Source organism: Poeciliopsis prolifica, unplaced genomic scaffold, assembly GCF_027474105.1.
Source record: "Poeciliopsis prolifica strain line A6 unplaced genomic scaffold, Auburn_PproV2 SCAFFOLD078, whole genome shotgun sequence".
Classification (NCBI taxonomy): Eukaryota; Metazoa; Chordata; class Actinopteri; order Cyprinodontiformes; family Poeciliidae; genus Poeciliopsis; species Poeciliopsis prolifica.
Window position 1 is genome coordinate 751,483 of NW_026562453.1, and position 18,008 is coordinate 769,490.

The 18,008-nt window shown below is 42.6% G+C and overlaps 2 protein-coding genes across 2 annotated transcripts; one reads left to right on the forward strand and one right to left on the reverse strand.

The window, feature by feature from the left end:
* Positions 1-52: 52 nt before the first annotated feature.
* Positions 53-6,440, reverse strand: dennd10 (DENN domain containing 10). Its single transcript, XM_055021662.1, has 9 exons — positions 6,166-6,440; positions 5,127-5,323; positions 4,116-4,195; positions 3,886-4,034; positions 3,567-3,678; positions 3,396-3,496; positions 2,706-2,813; positions 2,175-2,269; positions 53-2,103 (listed from the first exon to the last, which is right to left on the reverse strand). The coding sequence occupies exons 1-9, from the start codon at positions 6,209-6,211 to the stop codon at positions 1,936-1,938; spliced, it is 1,056 nt and encodes a 351-aa protein (XP_054877637.1). The 5' UTR covers positions 6,212-6,440; the 3' UTR covers positions 53-1,935.
* Positions 6,441-7,601: 1,161 nt separating this feature from the next.
* eif3s10 (eukaryotic translation initiation factor 3, subunit 10 (theta)) lies at positions 7,602-17,777 on the forward strand. The gene is made up of 22 exons (XM_055021665.1): positions 7,602-7,772; positions 8,999-9,189; positions 9,273-9,409; positions 10,091-10,254; positions 10,402-10,601; positions 10,906-11,114; positions 11,188-11,359; positions 11,907-12,011; positions 12,122-12,220; positions 12,298-12,414; positions 12,500-12,685; positions 12,925-13,272; positions 13,408-13,512; positions 13,597-13,710; positions 13,875-13,997; positions 14,076-14,229; positions 14,339-14,511; positions 15,002-15,075; positions 15,156-15,655; positions 16,361-16,496; positions 16,572-16,876; positions 17,479-17,777. Exons 1-22 carry the CDS (start codon positions 7,724-7,726, stop codon positions 17,667-17,669), a joined length of 3,852 nt encoding a protein of 1,283 aa, XP_054877640.1. The 5' UTR covers positions 7,602-7,723; the 3' UTR covers positions 17,670-17,777.
* Positions 17,778-18,008: the final 231 nt, after the last annotated feature.

Consider the following 18,008-nt stretch of genomic DNA (forward strand, 5'->3'; position numbering starts at 1 on the left):
TGTTATATAAATAATTGTTAATCTCTTCCTGCTGTTACTTTTGGAAAAATACATCAAACTTGTTTGCTGTAAATTTAGTGTTTATCAGCTGATGTTACGGTCAAATAGTGGAAATAATCTGGTACTTAAACATCACTCTCCGTTTAAAATGTCCACTTTTACTGCTGTAATAACCATAATAACACTGGCATGATGTAAACTAATTGCAGGTATGTTACACACAGAGTAGATTAGGAAGAATAGAACTGCTGAAAAAGTAAAAATGTCCAAATTCTGGTCAGTTTTGACCTGAGATTTTCCAGATATTTGTTAGATTTGGAGAACTTTGCCAGAATTAGGAGGGTTTATAAGACCAATTGCTTTAATCTAGTTTTAGTTTAGTGGTTTGTAAACTTTTTAATCCAGATTATTGTAATGGATTTTTCCCCCAACGGGTTTATTTGGTGTCAAGTTAACAACAAAAAAGGTTTGGGAATAATTTCAAAGTCTCAGCCATCTTGGATGTTAACTGGCTGATGCATTTAAAGGCCGATAAATGGTGGGAATTCCCAGTTTTCACTGAACGGGACAAGAACGTTGGTGTATTTCAGTATATGGCCAGATGATGGAGGTAAAAATCAGCCGGTTCTGATCTCTGGTGCTTCTTTTTACCCACAGCATTTTTCCTATTAGTGAAAAACAAACGTTAAACTGATTAAGAGGGAAAAACCAGCCGTGGTTCTTTTTACTATCTCAATTTTGTAATATCTTGTCACATGAGGATCATTTTCACTCAATCTCCGTTTGAACAAGAAGCTAGAATGTAGTTCATGTAATCAGAAGCACAAACTGAGACTCCTTTTAAAACATAATATAAAAACCGATGTATTGATAATCTGACTGCAGCAATAAGCAGAGATTAAAATTTAAGATTCACCTTTACTTTTTGTTAATTTGATGATGATAAAACAAACAATTTGGTGATAAAGTTTGAATTGTGGATTTTGTTTTTAATCCAGAGTGAAAATTATACATACAGGCTGAGATGCATTCATGGCATTTTCTCTCTAGTTTGGAAAATATGTAATTTTTTCAGAATAGGAATCGGCACCATCAGCCCAAACGAGTTTCTAACTGATTTCAAACATCACAACGTACAGATATTAGGTTTAAATATATAAACTTCAGAGGAAATAGTAAAGGATTTTACCAATGTTAATGCAAAAATGTTGCATTAAAACCCAAACATAAAAATAAAATTATGGTTCTTCAAACAAAAAGCCACTTTTTTTTCTCTTCAAAAAAATCCTGTAAAATTTGCAACCAAGTTGTATTTTAGCTGGACTGAGCGTAAAACGGCTCTTCTAATTATAAAGATTGCAGACGAAGTTTATTTCACTTGACAAGAACAAAACTTATAAACTTCTGGTTTTATATTGACAGAAGCTCATTATTACTCTGTGGCAACGTAAAAGTGATTTTTTTAGACTCCTTTGCTTGAGCAAAAGATGAAAAACTTAAAGAAACACAATAGAGATCGAATCGTTCCAAAATTACTTTTATTTGTAACGTGAAAAATCTGCCAGTGGAACGAGAACGTTTTTATCAATATCAAGGAATTATTTACTTTAAAAAAAGCTCCTATATGTTTCATCTGTAGACAAAAAATGTGTTATTGTTTTAAAGAAAATAAATTCAATGAAGTTGCATATTAAAATCCCATAATAACAAGACATCCATGTCTATGATTTCTGCAGATTCTTACCGTAAATCGTACCACAGAAGCATTAAGAAATAAAACCCTTCAGGTTTTAATCGCATTCAGGATTGAAAACTTTGAATGAAACGTTAATTATCAACGACCTGGAGTCTTCCTCAGGTTCCTCACCTTCAGCAGGGGAAAAAGGCCGTTGAGGAGACAGGAAGTGTCCGAGATTACGCGGCACAAGCTCCAGTTTATATCCGTAGGAGTTGCTCTGCAGCTGCCAGGTGAAACAGGAAGTTCTCGGTGGCCGGGGGGAAGTGATGCTGCTTCAAAACCTCCAGCGTGAGCTTGGAGTCTTCGCAGGCGTCGGCCAGGGCGAACAGGCTGGTGAGGATTTCCTTGGTCTTGATGGAAATGTCCTGATGATGAAAGTTTGGTGTTCAGAGTGGAAGGGAGGCAGAGAGGGAAGCGACTCTGCGTCGGTTCTCACCTTGATGACCTGACTGTCGGGTCGCTCAGCGTCCTCCGCAGACTGGACGATGACTTGAGCCACGTCTTTGTGCAACTTCCCCATCGCCATGGCGTCTGCGGCGACATGCAGGCGCGGCGCAGCATTTCAGTCCAAAAGACGGAGTTACATCAATGAAAACCTTTATTTCAATTCATCAGAAAAACTCAACCAGTAAAATAATAGATTTTTGTCTAATTTATACAGGTGCACCAACTGCACCTTAAAAACAAATTCTGTCCAATTTTTCTTAAATAATACAACAACTAAGTTTATTAGTTGGTATTTTCTAGTTTTTTGTTTTATTATTATTAGTCATTGATTAGATATTGTTCACATTTAGTTGAGTTTCCTAGTGCCAGCCCGGTTTTGATTCCTCTTCTATTGAACATTTGGGTTTTAGTTCATTATCCAAGTTAATACAGATTATTTCCTGAATCACTAAAGAAAATATCCTCTTTGTTGACATGAATTAAAAACCGAGTGTATTTTGTTTTCTTTCAGTGAACATACCTTTGGCCCCCTGGGACACGGTGATCACACTGTCTGGGAGGCTCACAAACACGTCAAAAAGCTCCAACCTGTTGCTCACTTCTGGATCCACAAACCCAGCGATGTAACCTGAGCAGAAAACAGAAACATTAAAACATCGATCACAGATGTTTCCTGAGAAAGGAGCAGAATTGCATGTTTTCTTGCCACATGGAGCCATTTTATAGCACAAACTAACAGCTACGTTACCTTCAGTTGATATAGAAATGCTATATATCAAATATGACTAAATTTTTTTTAAAATTAGGCCTAAGTCTCTTTAAAATCTCCTGCTCTTTCTGAAACTCCGCCTTCAGAAAACCATCCCAACATGGCTCCTCTCTTAGCCCTTCAACAACCTTTTTTTTTTCCTTATTTTTTTTTACCAGACTTTCCCTGAGAAGAAGCTCCTATAATGAGCTCAGGTGTTTGCTAATAGCTGCTGGATAGTCTGAAGGAGCTGAGTGGGGAGGAGCTGTGCCTGACAGGCGGAGCTAGGTCCACCCAGCTCAATGGTTGCCATGCAGATTAAATGATTTCTGCATAAAAGAATCAAGACAACAATCCAGTTTTGTTTTTGATATGGGAATAACTTACATGATGTAAAGGTGAAAAAAGTTAATTTTACATGATACTGCCCCTTTAATTGGTCGGATCTGCAGGCGACCTCACCGGGGCATTTCTTCAGGTCGTCCAGCTCCGCTGCGGTCAGGTGAACGTAGGGATGCAGGACGGACCAGTCCTTCCTGTGCCAGGCCAGCGCCGGCAGCACTCTGCCCAGAAAGAGACGGAGACTCAGAATCATTCCCAGCAGCAAAACGAGAGGAAACATCCGAGCTTCACCTGGTGAACTCCAGCAGCGCTTCAATCCGAGGATGATGGACCACAATCCTCTTCTTCAGCATCAGGGCGGTGTACAGGATGATGGTCTCCATGCCGAACTGAGACACAACATCTGAGGCAGAAGAGAAGAAAAAACAACAAGTTTAGGTTCAGTTCAAAGTGCTTCATCATAAAACATCATAAAACATCATACAGTCACCAACTGAGAAACAAGAAACATTTTGCTACTTTTATCAATAACAAATCAATAATTCTGATCTGGTAGATTCATAATTGATGTGAAGGAAAAGCGTTACAGGTGATTCGTGGACGGTTTTACCTTTGATTGACCCTGCCAGGTACGCCTTTCGGACGTCATAATCCTTGATGAGAAACGAGCCGTTTTCATCATTCTGACAGACGCCTTTGGTCAGGACGGTGATGTAAGCCTCCATCATCTTCACCGGACTGCCGTGTTTGACGTACATCCTGAAAAACAAACCAGCCGCACTGATAAGAACGAACCGCGAGCGTTGAAACGGTGGAAATGAACTTTAGAAACATTGTTACCTGCAGAGTACGCGACTGAGAGCAGCGTATTTCTCAGGGTTGAAGTCTTTTGCTGTGACAACGATAGAAAAATGGGTGACCTGCAAGCAGAAGACAAAACATCAGCATAGATGTATCATTTGTACTGGGCTGGGTGATAAATAGAGTTGATCAATTAATTTAATATTTTGGTTTTTGAAGATTAAATCTGTGGATTTGTGGAAAATCTGGATTTTTTTCCACCAATTGGTTTCCATAGAGTGATGTCAGCACAAAACAAGGCGGCCATCTTGCTTGACAGCCATGTTTTACAGACATCTTGTATTTATTTGGACTTTGAATTCAACTCAACTCTGTGTGGGAATATTAGAGCCAAGCTACAATTTTTAAAAAAAGTTAATAAGAACAAAGTGGAAATTTTATGAGAATTCAAACACTCAAAAAAATAAAATTACCACAAGGAATTTTGATCAACAAGTGAAATTCTACTGTGGCACAAGTTTTATACATTACACTTAATATTTAAACACATCAGCATCAAACCATTCAGTAGGTCTTTGAAACAATCCTTCAAAATACTCTATTTCAAAATAAGAATGACAGACTGAGGCGATCAAATCTGAGAGTTTTAGGAAGAAAATTCTTGTTTTTCTAGAATGTTTCTGAGATTCTGGAGGGATTTTCTAGCCAACGTTCAACCTTTTGGAGCTCAGAAATTCTCAAGTTTTTCTGGAATATTTCTGAAATTAACGTCAAAATTTCACAGTTTTTCCCACAAATTTATTCCTTTTTTCTCTCTTTACAAATGGCCCTAATATACCATCATACATAAGATTCTGATAACTCTATCCAGGCTTTTTTCTCATTAAAACAAAATGTTGTAGCCTACAAAACACTTTTAGGAAATATTTTCTGTCAATTCGAATTTCTATTTTAGAAAAAAAAAGCAATTAAATTGAAAACAATCTGATTTTATTTTCAAGCTTTATTTTAGAGGCGTTCTGATCCAGAGACAGGCAGCCGGGTCAGCACCTTGTTCAGCGCCGTCGGCTCCTGGACCTCCAGCGTTGTGATGTAGTACCAGGTCCGGCTGAACTGGCCGAACACGAAGGTGTGGAAATCCCGTCCATCCTGCGTCAGGCAGCACTTCCTGAGCAGCAGCTGCCTCAGCTCAGGGCTGACGGAGGGATAACACCACACCCACAACGTGTCTCCATTCACGTCTTTCTCTAACGGTGGAAAAATGAAAGACAAGATTCAGTAACTACTCAGGACAAATAGTGAGGAGCAGATAATCTGAACCAACAGCTGCAGCTCTGTTATCTCCACCCAGAGTCAAACTTAGTTTCATTTTGGACCGTATCAATATGACAAACATCCTCTACGAATCGTTTGAGGCGGAATGTGTTGATAAAATAAAACTGTTAAAATGTGACTAAATTACATTCTCTGCATTCGATGAGTATTTATTTAAATCTCACATTGATGAAATTTGACAGCACATTGAGAAAAAGTGCTTTGATTTGATTTATAAAATAAAATTCAACAAAATAACTTTTTTATGTGGCCTTCTGGAGTCTTGAGGGCCGCGTAAAAATCTAATGAGGGCCAGATATGGCCCTCGAACCTTCAGTGGCACACATGTGATCAAGACATTTCTGTTGGTTCTTCTGACCAAAATGTTTTAAAGATGAGCGTCTAAGATCACCAAGTTTAAAGTTTTGTCCCCGTTTCCCATTCAAATTTAGGTCTGGACTTTGACTAGGCCATCATGCGTTGCTTTCTGTCTATCAAATAAATCTTAAGTGAGAAATTTGAGGCGATTCACTGAAGCTTTTTAGTGACTAGATAAAGAGTAAAATAAAGAATGGATCATGATGAGTTATTGAATGTTTGGTGCTTTTAGCTCCAACCTGCAGGATCCGCAGGGCCCTGCTCCTGCTGATGAAGCATATCTGGGTCACACTGGTGTCATGTGATCTCCATAAAGTCCTGAAGCGCCAGCTTAAGTTGTTTAAATTACTGTACACTTTAATAACAGGAAGAAATGTCCTGATCAATACAAACTTACCAATTAATCCGACGCTCAACATCAGCTGAGTCTCAGTCGTTGCCATGTTCCATTCCAGTAGGAGACACAAGTTAAACCACAGCCAAAACACAGGAAATCTCCTCGTTTTTGGAATAAAATTTGTCCCGGCAGAACCTCCAGAATGCCTCAGATGGTTAAATGACTGAAAACAAATCTGGATAAATTCAGAAAAAGCGGAAATAGTAAGTCTGGGTTACTGGGTTTGAGACAGTTCAGCTGTCAATAGACTCCCCATCTCTTTGCAGAACCTCTTCCTTCTTCCGGGACTGGACGGCTGGAAGGGCGGAACCTCGGTGCTCTCAGCCAATCACAGCTGTCCCTTCGGAAGCCATGTTGCTGCGTTCAAGGCCATTGGATAATAGAGCTTCTTCCAAAAGAAAACGACGTTTGCTGTTCTGTAAACATATTGTATTGTATTATATTATTTCTTTGTGATTATTTCTAATGCTGAAAATGGAAAATATAGGTTATACTTAAAACACTATTATTGGGAATAATTTTTATTAGTGTTGTATGCAAGAAAAATCATATTGAGGCAAAAATTAACAGAATACTTCATGTGTGAATTCAGTCATACATGAAAGGGAGAGAAAGAAACGTAAGGTGGTTAATTCCACCCTTTAAAATTAAGGCCTTGCAACCCACCTATTTTGTGTCTTAAATGCCTATTTTTTTTCATTTTAATCAATAGTAGTGACACCCGAAGGACAGTTTATAACTAACTAACGAACGAACGAACGAACGAACGAACGAACTAACTAACTAACTAACTAACTAACTAACTAACTAACTAACTAACTAACTAACTAACTAACTAACTAACTAACTAACTAACTAAATAAATAAATAAATAAATAAATAAATAAATAAATAAATAAATCTTGTATTTTGTTCTTTCTTCTGACAACATAATTCTAAGGCTGGCCATTACCAGTGTCTAGAATTTTCAATAGACTTGAACGCATTATCGGGGAGCACATCCGGGAGTTTTGTTCATCCACCGATGCCAGGTTAGTTATAAATCCCCGTTTAGGAAGAGTGGTATTATAAAGACGCAATCTTCAAAACAGCTAAAATACACGAACATTATTGGACAAAATAGACTAGATTATTAATAGACGACTTTTGGTGCAGGTGTGCCATCTCCAGGATATTGGTATTACCCACTCTGGCAACCCCTTACAAAGCTTTTTGGTGGCGCCTGCTATTTAAAAGGAATATTACTCTTTTCAAACACCAATAATCGAGGAATGTGTTCATACTCATGTTAAATACCTATCATAAGTGATAAAAAATTATTTCAACCAACCCAATTGGTAAAGCAAAAAGCTGATTACACGTTTTTCACTCTATCTGTGGCTTTTCCTAAAGGGGGAGTGTGCTTCGTACCTGGCAACCTCTCTCCGGTCGCTCACGCGGTTCATCCTTTCAGCCAGCGCCGTCGCCCCGAGTGGATGCGTGGCCTGGATGGACTGGTGAAATTACTGCAGTTTTAACCAAGTCAGTCACTTTTGAGTTGCACTAGCACATCACCAAGATGCCGGCGTATTTCCAGCGGCCAGAAAACGCTCTCAAGCGAGCGAACGGTGAGTTTGAGCTGCTCCTGGATTTAATGCTGACTCCAGCCGCGTCACCTTAGAGATGCTAACCGCTAATGCTAGTCGGTAAGCTAGTAGTAGCGAGATCTAGGTCACATTTATACCTGCCACAGTGGTAAGTAAATGGTAACATCGTACATTGTCAGTGTTAACATCATTTGAAAAGACATTGTTGACAACATTTTGTTGCACGTGTCCATTTTTATATAAAACGAACCGACGTTGTTAGCATTTATATGGTTGCACTTTGGGCCTAGTTGCTACAGTCGGTAGAAACAGCTGTGTTTAACGGCTCTCGGCGTTTTTCCACATTTTTGTGGATACCGCTGATATTACCAGTCATGTTTTTATGCAGATTGAGCTCTGCTAATGATATTGGATAGGATTGTTTCTAAACTTGATTTTAGGCAAATTGGATGTTTCGGTTGGAGATCGAGGATGTAAAACTTAGTGGGAAAATGTAATCAAAATGGAAAACTTGGAGCAAACCCAGTGCCACAATTATATAAATATTTACTAAAATTATTAGCAGATGTCTTTATTGTTCAATTTAATTTTACAAATGATCATAGTAATAAATCCTGGCCTGTTACATTTTTAAATAGAAACCATTTTTTCTGTTTTTGTCATTAGAATGTCAGTGAAGTGATTTAAGTTTTAAATAACTTGGAAATTACTTAATTTTTTTACTTTGTGCAGTTTGGTGAAAAACATGACTTTATAGTGAATCTCTTTCAAAAAGGTTTGCAGAAAATGCTAAATTCACAACATCTTCCTCCATTTGGCATCGCTTGAGTTGGATTTTAGTTGTTTTTTTAATTTATTTAAAAGGCTGAAGAAAGATGGAAACACATTTGCAGAATAAGTTCTAACATAACAAACGATTCCATCCATTTTGTGTTTTACCAGAAACACAAAACTTGCTAATTTGCAACTTCTACTTCCTGTTTATTACTATCTTACAAAGTTACGTTTGCATGCTGTGGTTAATTTATGAGAAAGACGGCTAATTTGCATATTAAAAGTCTACTCAACAGTTATAAACAATTGGTTAGAAACATAATACAAATGGTGTTCTATTGAAGCCAGTTTAAAATAGGTATTTACTGCATAATTACCTATACAACAGTATAAATGAGAACTATATTTACTGTTCTGGTTAAATAAAGTTTTATTTGTTTATTAAGGAATTTCTCTGACTTGTTTTTTAACAGAATTTCTTGAGGTCGGCAAAAAGCAGCCAGCCTTGGATGTTTTGTACGATGTTATCAAGAGTAAAAAACATCGAACATGGCAGAAGATCCACGAGCCCATTATGCTCAAGTACCTGGAGTTGTGTGTGGATCTGCGCAAGAGCCACCTGGCCAAAGAGGGTCTCTACCAGTACAAGAACATCTGCCAGCAGGTTGGGAGGAACCAATAACAGCGGCTACATCTGAGATGTCTGTTCACATGGTGGTAAATTAAAGCCTTTGTCTTTCCTCTCAGGTGAACATCAAATCTTTGGAGGATGTGGTCAGGGCTTACCTGAAGCTGGCAGAGGAAAAGACGGAGACAGCTAAAGAAGAGTCGCAGCAGATGGTTCTGGACATCGAGGACCTGGACAACATCCAGACTCCAGAAAGGTGAACTTATGGTTTAACAATCTAATCCAGCATTTCCCTAAAGAACATAACGACTTGCAGTAATTGTTGGTGTTCTCAGTTGATGCTGTTCATTTTGTCAGCCTTTCTGGTAACAGATCACTCTGTGAGTGATTTCTGTTCCTAAGTGGCCGATTGTCTGTTTGGCTTGTTGAACTGAGAGCAATAGTGTTTGCACCAAGTCACACCGCTTGAGTGAGCTCAGCACATACTTTCAAAAGAACGAACACCAAAGTTGACAAAAAGTCATGGGATCCAAATGACCCGACTCTGAAGACCTCTGGAGCGTTCAAAGTTTTAATGGCAGCAGCTTGCAGACCTGCAGGCGTCATCAGGAATAGCTGTCATTACTGTAGTTAAAAGAAATGAAGAGTGCTTTCTGACTGAACTCCGATATTTAAAAACCTGACTGATTTTAACTTATGCCAAGTAGTTTCCGTACTAAATGTTGCAAAAAATTACCAAAGTTGGCAACAGTAGAACGAAGCCTTCTCTTAGAAAAGACAACATCAATGTATTGGTAGAAAATATCAGTTTCACATGCAACTATCAACCAATCATCCAAAATTAGAGAAACTGGGGCTGATCAATCTTCGGTCCCCTAAAGGAAACACGGTAATTAAGGAACCTTTCTGATATTTCATATTCTTTGTGACGTTGCAGCGTGCTGCTGAGCGCTGTGAGCGGGGAGGACACCCAGGATCGTACCGACCGCCTGCTGCTCACGCCGTGGGTGAAGTTCCTGTGGGAGTCGTACCGCCAGTGCCTGGACCTACTGAGAAACAACTCCAAGGTGGAGCGTCTGTATCACGACATCGCCCAGCAAGGTAGCAAACTCTGCAGTAATGACGTTAGCAGACGAATTTCTACACAAGTGCTTAAAGTTTCTGCTACTTCTAGTTATTTGATTTGAAGTTTTTGACAGAAGAAAAAGCTCCCAGAAAACCCAATTCTTGTTTCTTTTTCTCCTGCAGCTTTCAAGTTCTGCCTGCAGTACACCCGAAAAGCAGAGTTTCGCAAACTGTGTGACAACCTGCGCATGCATCTGGGTCAGATCCAGCGGCACCACAACCAGAGCACCGCCATCAACCTGAACAACCCCGAGAGCCAGTCCATGCACCTGGAGACGCGGCTGGTGCAGCTGGACAGCGCCATCAGCATGGAGCTCTGGCAGGTCGGTCAGAACCTCTCCAACAACAATCCCCTGTTTGTTTTGAGCTGGATCCAATCTATTTTATTTAATATTAGTGCTGGGACTTTGTTAAAAGTTTTAATCAAGTTATTTGTTGGATGCACATGAAAATGTACCCTTTTTTAATTTGTTGTTAGTTGCAGTCCTATTGTGAAGTTCGACAATAAAAATAAGCTTTCATTGGAAAACATGAAACTGTAATCTCTGATGTTTAAACCATGTTTAAATTCAGCTTCACAACCAAAACACTCCACTGACGCCTTTACTCCTTGTTTTTGTCCTTTAGGAAGCGTTTAAGGCCGTCGAGGACATCCACGGCCTCTTCGCCCTTTCCAAGAAGCCTCCCAAGCCACAGCTCATGGCCAACTACTACAACAAGGTTTCCACAGTCTTCTGGAAGTCTGGGAACGCTCTCTTCCACGCCTGCACTCTCCACCGCCTCTACCATCTGTCCAGGGAGATGCGCAAGAATCTGACCCAGGATGAGATGCAGAGGTATGGCTGTTGTTTGACAGAGCAGAGTAATGAAGTGAGAACATGCAGTGAAACGGTTTATTTTGATCTCCAGGATGTCCACTAGAGTCCTCCTGGCCACTCTGTCTATTCCCATTACCCCTGAACGCACCGACATCGCTCGGCTGCTGGACATGGATGGCATCATCGTGGAGAAGCACCGCCGTCTGGCCACCCTGCTGGGCCTCCAGTCCCCACCGACTCGCCTGAGCCTCATCAACGACATGGTGCGCTGTAGCTTAGAGCATATGTGTCAAACTGGAGGCTCGCAGGCCAAATCAGGCTCGCCGTAACTGTTTCTGTGGGCCTCCACAATCTAGAGAGTCACAGAAACAGAATTTCAAGCTGATAGTTTGCTTTGCATGATGGACTCATGTTATAAAAACAGACATGCAGTATTGCCCGATTTCAAGACGTTAAATTGAAAAGTCAAAATTTCTTTTGTGTCATATTTGATATATATACATATATTTCGTTTGATTATGTTTGAAGCTAAAGCTAACCAGCTACCCCTGCTAGTTGGCTAACGCCCTGAAAACAGGTCTATCATGGCTAATTGCAAAATTATTGGCCAGTTGGCTGGGCTGAGTCACTTCTGTTGCAACCCACACAAGGCTAAATGCTAATCAAACACTCACCGTAACCCTTAAAGTCTGAAATTTGGCTTTCTGAAGCTTGATTCAGATTTTTAACCTTTTGAAACAGTTTTTTTCTCTTGGCTACAGTGGAATGTTTGAGTTTATTCTCATAAATACTTGAATGTTTCTGCTCTAGGTGAGATTTAACTTGCTGCAGTACGTCGTCCCTGAAGTGAAGGAGCTCTACAACTGGCTGGAGGTCGACTTTCATCCGCTCAAGCTGAGTGGGAGAGTGACGAAGGTAGACAACTCCTCACCATGTGATAATTAATGCGGTTAAAGTTAATTTACGTGTGTTTAGAGAATCTGATCTGGGTCATTTTTTGTCCTGTTTTGTGACTTTGGTCTCAGGTGTTGAACTGGGTGAGAGATCAGGCTGAGAAGGAGGCAGACCTGCAGCAGTATGTCCCTCACCTGCAGAGCAACACCATCCTTAGACTCCTGCAGCAGGTAAATCCTCTTCCTGCTAACCGTAACTTTACTAAAACCTGATAAAGTTTTAATTTGTCTTTTTTTTCTGTTTTAAGGTGGCTCAGATCTACCAGAGCATCGAGTTCAGCCGTCTGGCCTCCCTAGTTCCCTTCGTGGACGCCTTCCAGCTGGAGCGCTCAATCGTGGACGCAGCTCGCCACTGCGATCTCCAGGTAAGCACCTGATTGGACGACAGAGTCCAGCTGCTCTGAAGGTTTTTTTACACAACGTGTCTCGACTTCCTGATGCTTCCTGTAGGTCCGGATCGACCACACGTCTCGAACGCTGAGCTTCGGCTCCGACCTGAACTACTCGACCAAAGAGGATTCTCCGGTCGGTCCGTTCCTGCAGAACATGCCGTCGGAGCAGATCAGGAACCAGCTGACCGCCATGTCTGCTTCCCTGGCTAAAGCCATCCAGGTCATCAAACCTGCCTCTAACCTGGTGAGTTTCCTCGCTCGTTCAACCCTCACCGCTTGCCGTGACCTTTGCCCCCACGGCCAGTCCATGTTAATAATCCGTCATCGTACGTTTTTATGTTCAACACAACATTTTTGCAAGCCTGCTTTCTTTGTTCTGATGAAAATTAAACCAGAATTTGTTCAAAACCATGTTTTTCATCAAGCGATTGGTTCTTATTACAGGTGGATTTTTGAACAAAACTGTTTTTTATTCCTTTCCAGCAAGAGCGCGATGAACATAACCAGCAGGCCATCGCTGCGTATCTGAAAAACGCCCGCAAGGACCACCAGCGCATCCTGGCCCGCAGGCAGACCATCGAGGAGCGCAAGGAGCGCCTGGAGAGCCTGAACATCCAGCGGGAGAAGGAGGAGCTGGAGCAACGAGAAGCCGAGATGCAGAAGGTCCGCAAAGCCGAGGAGGAGCGTCTGCGGCAGGAGGCCAAGGAGCGGGAGAAGGAGCGCATCATGCAGGAGCACGAGCAAATCAAGAAGAAGACGGTCCGCGAGCGACTGGAGCAGATCAAGAAAACGGAGCTGGGAGCCAAAGCTTTCAAGGATATTGACATTGAGGTGAAGTTTAATGACATAAACGCTAATTTAAAGGGCTGAAACGATTAATCTGATTGATCATAATTAATTATTTATTTAGATAATCATCAACTAATTCATACAGACTCAAAAATGTTGATTTTTACTCTGAAACAGGACCTGGAGGAGCTGGATCCTGACTTCATCATGGCCAAACAGGTGGAGCAGCTGGAGAAGGAGAAGAAGGAACTTCAGGAGCGTCTGAAGAATCAGGAGAAGAAGGTTGGCCTCTAATCTGCAGCAGAAGTCTGTCAAGACGTAAGAAAACTGGATGGACGTTAAATTCTGACGGTTGATTTTCTACAGATTGATTACTTTGAGAGGGCAAAACGCCTCGAGGAGATTCCTCTGATCAAGAAGGCTTATGAGGAACAGAGAGTCAAAGACATGGAGCTGTGGGAGCTTCAAGAGGAGGAGAGGGTGTGTGAGGAAACGCTTGGAATCTGTTTTACTCTAAATATTTTGACTTTTGCTCTCATAAAGTTAAAGTCTGAATTTCCGGATTAAAGCCAGAAATGTATTTTTCAGTGGCTCTAATCCTCTGTGGTACTGTTCAGAGTGTAACAGCATGTTTCCTGTTTTAGATCAACAACCTGAAGATCGAGCGGGAAAAAGCTCTGGAGCATAAGAAGCGGATGTCCAGGATGATGGAGGACAAGGAAGGCTTCCTGGCCAAGATCACGGCGGCGCGCAGCTTCATCTACGAGGTCTGCAGCCGCTGAGGGGGGAAGCAGAACCCGATGAGTTTACAGCAGAAATTCAGCGTCTTTATTTGGTCTTTAAAGGAAAAACTAAAAGCGTTCGAGGAGCGTTTGGTGGAGGAGAGGAAAACGCGCATGGAAGAAAGGAAGAGACAGCGCAAAGAGGACCGGCGTAACACCTTCTACCGCCAGAAGGAGGAGGAGGCTCAGCGGATCCACGAGGAGCAGCTCAAGAAAGGTTCTGGTCAAACGATCACAGTTTAGTTTACCGCAGACGGATAACACTTCAAATGAAGCCGCTTCTTCTTACCTGTTGGTGCAAAATGATGATTTGTGTTTTCAAACAGAGCGCGAGGAGCGAGAGCGCCTGGAGCAGGAGCGCCGCGAGGAGGAGGAGCGGGAATACCAGGAGCGTCTGCGCAAACTGGAGGAGCAGGAGCGCAAGCAGCGCGCGCGGCAGCAGGAGATAGAGGAGCGCATCCGGCAGAAGACCATCAGCCCACAAGATAAGAAACCCAAGGTAGGAATGGCAGTACCGGAGTACTGAGGTCCGACGGAACCGGAGGATCAGACAGAACCAGAACAATCTGAGGAATGTTCTTTCTGTAGAAACGAGTTTGACTCTATTCTTCCTTCCTTCAGTTTTAGTCTCTCCTTACATCCATTCTTCCTTCTGTCTTTATCCGTCCTTTTTCCTTATTTCTGAACTTTTCTTTCTTACCTATGAATTTCTCACTTCCGAAATTCAACTGTCCAGCAATTTGTTATAAAAAGGCAGATTTTCTCAACATGTCACCATAGAATCACTTATTGCCATATTGACTAATTTGTTTTTATTATAACTTGACTAAATTTTTATAAAACTCAGTAAAAACCAGTAAGAACCAGTTTTTAATGGTAAAAAACAGTTTTTACTGCTTTAAAGTAAAAACGGGTAAAATAAGTAGAGTCACTGGCTGATGCTGCTTCTGCGGACACTGATTCTGGACCAACACCTTGTCTTGTCACAGGAGGAGAAGGACGAGGGAGGCTGGAGAAGGAAAACTGAAGGCGACTCAGAATGGCGCCGCCCAGTTCCTGACAAGTGTGTATCTTCACATGTGGACACATGGCAGCAGCGTCTGTTTCAGTGTCGGTTTTAAACGGGAAGCGTTTCCTCTGCAGGGACTGGAGACAGGAGGGCCGAGAAGACAACCGAGAGGAGCGAGACGGCCCCTTCAGGCGTGGGGAGGGTCCTCGCCGTGATGGGGACGACCGCGGGCCTCGCCGAGGCTTTGACGACGACCGAGGTCCGCGTCGCGGAGGAGACGACGAGCGTCCGCCTCGCAGGGGGATGGATGAGGAGCGCGGGCCGCGCCGAGGCTTCGACGACGACAGAGGTCCCAGGAGGAGCGGGGACGACGACCGCGGACCCAGACGAGGATTCGATGACGACCGCGGTCCCCGACGCGGTTTCGACGACGACCGCGGACCCAGACGCGGCTTTGACGACGACCGCGGACCGAGACGCGGCTTTGATGATGACAGGGGTTCTCGCCGGGGGCTTGATGACTCCAGAGGTTTCAGACGTGGGGCTGATGACGACTGGGGCCCCAGAAGAGACATGGACGATGGCCCGCGCCGCGGCGAGGACGCCAAGCCATGGAAACCCCTCGGCAGACCCGGTACGGTTCTAACAAAATCATCCTACAGAGAACTGAAATTAAATTCAGGATAAATTTAATTTACCCTGAATTAAAATAAAAACTCAAAACAGAGCAAACCAGACAGAGCATCAGGTCAAACTGTTGCAGGGTCTTATTGACCCATCATATAAGACTGCAGGAGGGCTGGAAAAAAAAAGAAATTTGTGTATCTGATATGAATGTCTTAGATTTATTTAAAATTTTAAGTTGGCCTTAAACACAGTAATCACAGGTCTCATCTTGTTGAGGCAGGACTGTTTACTCTGGTACATTCTGCGTAATTTATTTTTCTCTCTGGACTTTTCTGTCAGGCAAACAGACATTTTCATTAGTTCTATGGCCCAAGGTGGTTGAGGCTACCGCTAACTGGCTGCTAATATAACCTTGCTAGCTAGCTCACCTTTTTGCATCTATCGTAGAAAAGTGTGAATTTATTGCCAGTTGTCTGAACGACGTTCGTCTTTGCAACCGACTCCCTCCTCTTTGTGTCTCGTTTGGCGATACGTGCATTCTGTGCTAACAGTTATTTTCTCATGATGCAGGTCTTAAATGTAATTAATAATGGTCATAAAAGTCTTAAAAAGCCTGAAACTTTGGCTCACAAAAAGAAAAACTGTCCATTAGAGGTCAGAAAGGTGAGATCTGTGTTGAAATGTTACTGATGAGTGAATTTTTGTGTTCCAGGTGGCTGGCGTGAGCGGGAAAAGGCCCGAGAGGAGAGCTGGGGGCCGCCCCGCGGCGGCGCCCAGGACGACGACGAAGAAGAAGGCGATGGAGACGAACGATCCAGCGACCGCTTCAGAGACCGTCGTCCACCGAGGTGAGGATGAGAAAACAGTCACACATTTCCTGTTTCCTCGCATTTTACCAACCTGGAATCCAAAACCGTTTTCAGAGAAGAGAATCCCTGGAGGAGAGGAGGAAACGAGGAAGGAAGCTGGAGGGAGTCCCGCAGAGAAGAGACCGACAGGGAGGAGCGCCGTGGCGACAGGGAGGAGCGCCGTGGCGACAGGGAGGAGCGCCGTGGCGACAGGGAGGAGCGCCGTGGCGACAGGGAGGAGCGCCGTGGCGACAGGGAGGAGCGCCGTGGCGACAGGGAGGAGCGCCGTGGCGACAGGGAGGAGCGCCGTGGCGACAGGCGAGACAGAGACAAACGGGACGATCGAGAAAACAAACCTGCACCTAGAGATACTGATGAAGGTGAGGAAGGCACGGCCCATCAGAAAAAAGAAAAACATCTGCAAACCACAAATATTAAAACATTCCCACTTTTCTGTTTCAGAAACTAATTTTTGTTTTTTGGACAAGTTTTTAACTTTGAAGTAGGGATTCATCGATCCACTGTTTTCACTTTCTGAGGGTTAATAAAGTGAATAAATAAAGCATGATGTCTCTCAGCATGAAGCATAGAATCAGACTGAGTAGATCTGCCCTTACGGATCAGGAACATTGTCACTGATGCCAATCTAGAATTATTTTACGATATCAAGAACGATACCAATAATATCAGATCGGTGAATCTCCTAAATGCACAAACCTTTCAACTGCACATTTTTATATGCAACTAATCTATAAAGTTTTTGTCTTGAATTACTGAAGGAAATGCAACTTCTGCTTGGTCTGATTTATAGAAGTACGACGTTCAGCCAGCAGAGGTCACTATTTACAAATATAAAAACAGCTATAAGGGGCTTCTTAACACACAAACTTCCTGTTTTGAAAAGGTTTTTTACTGTATCCTTTCTTTAATTAGAAAAAGCAACTTATTTTAACTTACACACTTGTTTCTGCGCTGACCTCAGGAAGCTCCTGGCGCCGCGGCGGCGACGACAAACGGGAGGAGCGTGAGCGGGAACGCCCCAGAGAGCGGGAGAGAGAGAGGGAGCGAGAGCGTGACGATGACGGGGAAAAGGCTTGGCGTACCGACAAGGATAACCCTCGCCGCACCAAGAACGAGACGGACGACGACGGTTGGACCACCGTCCGGCGCTGAGCGGCTGCTCCGCCTCCTGGGACGAACTGCTCCAGACAAACATGACAAGAATTACTATAATTATAAGAGAAAAATACTCAGCCAGTGGGTCACAGCTTCTAGCTTCTAATACTGGATGAAATATTTGTAGACTTTAGTTTCATGGGGATTTATTTGATCTTTTTGTGACTTTTTTTTTGACTGGTTCCTCTAATATCAGTAACCAATGAGCTTGTGTGGCCTCATAAACAATAATCTAAAAATGGTCTGACGTTCAATGCAAACTATGTATCACCAACTGCCTCTTAATCATAGACTGCATCGATAATCTGACTCAGATTAGCATCTCCTGTAGTTTAA